A 1,276-nucleotide genomic window follows, 5' to 3' on the forward strand; every position below is an offset into this window, starting at 1 on the left:
GGATGGCAGTGGGGGACGGGCAGCCAGTGAGCTGGCATGGCCAGTTTGTGGGAGACAGCAAGCGTGTTGACGTGTGCATGTGTGTCCAAATGTTTAAAGATGGAAATACATATATATAATAGACGTGCGAGGGGGAGGAGGAGAACGCACCGAAAGGCTGCCTCCAAATTCAGGCCCTGCATGGGAAAGTGCATGCAGAAAGCCTCCCGGACCCGGTTGGAGTGGGTGTCCCGGCCGGCGATGTAGCCGCCAACACGGTGCCGGTCGAGAGCCGGCTCGCGAAGGAGAAAGCGCGCAATGGCCTCGATCATGGGCCCGGGGAGCTCCTCGAAGTCCAGCTCCCCGGGAGCAGCAGCCAGCAGGGAGGCCATCTTGTCGGCATCAGCAGCGGAGGCCAATGCGAAGAAGCCATGGCGAATGAGGAGCTCGATGCCCTTTGTCCATGTGCATGAGTCCGGTTAGAGCGGGTGCAGTGACCGGGTATGCGCGGGGCGAGAGCGGTGATGATGGAGGTGGCCGAGACAGCAGCGGGCTCTTCCCGGGCGTACCAGCTTCGGCGAGAGATGGAAGACATAGATGTCGGCGTAGAAGAGAGACCGGACCTGCTTGGCGTCCGAGGCCTGGATGGTCGTCGAAGTGACGGTCATGTCTCGGAGGGAGAGTCGGGAGGGGGGGGGGGGAGCAGGCCGCCGGCAAGGGAGCGGCTGGTGTCGTGGGCAGGGGCAGGTGTCGGCAGGCGCAGAGAGAGGGAAGGGAGAGAGAGAGAGACGAAGGGGAGGAGAAGGGGGAGGGGGAGAGGAGGAAGAGAGGCGGAAGGAGAGAGAGAGGGAGAGGGGGGGAGAGAGTGATCTAGCGCCTTTGTAGGGGGCCGGGCCGCCGAGAGGCCTCTTGTTTTTGCCTCCCCTGAAGCAGAGGCCCCCCTCACCTCGGCCGCTCTCCGGCGTGGAGGATGGGGTGTTCCTCGAGGGGGCGGGGGGACTGGCGCGGAATTCCTTCTCCGTCATGGGCCGGCTTCCTGTGATATGTGGCGATGCAGCCACCTTCTGCAAGCGCCCATCTGACCCCCCCCCCCCCCCCCCCCCCCCGCCAGGCAAGGGACGGGGGGGGGGGGACGGCAGGTCTCGCGCATGCTGCCAAGCCCAAAGCAGACACCTCAAGCTTCCGGGAGCTGTGCAGCCGCCGGGAATGCCCCTCTCCATGGGCTCGCATGTGCATGGGTGTCTCTGTGTGTGTGTGTGTGTGTGTGTGTGTGTGTGTGTGTGTGTGTGTGTGTGTG

At 64.3% G+C, this 1,276-nt stretch overlaps 1 protein-coding gene across 1 annotated transcript in view; it reads right to left on the bottom strand.

Annotated features, from left to right (window-relative positions):
* The window catches only part of H696_00865 (hypothetical protein), a gene marked incomplete at its 3' end in the record, with an annotated part of 4,075 nt that extends 3,407 nt beyond the window's left edge, over window positions 1-668 (bottom strand). The window contains exons 1-2 of the mRNA XM_009494750.1: window positions 549-668; window positions 151-434 (exon numbers count right to left, since the gene is read on the bottom strand). Coding sequence (XP_009493025.1) covers window positions 151-434; window positions 549-647 — 383 coding nt within the window. The 5' untranslated portion in view covers window positions 648-668. The remainder of the gene's footprint in view (window positions 1-150; window positions 435-548) is intronic.
* Window positions 669-1,276: the final 608 nt, after the last annotated feature.

Source organism: Fonticula alba, assembly GCF_000388065.1.
Source record: "Fonticula alba strain ATCC 38817 unplaced genomic scaffold supercont2.1, whole genome shotgun sequence".
Classification (NCBI taxonomy): Eukaryota; order Rotosphaerida; family Fonticulaceae; genus Fonticula; species Fonticula alba.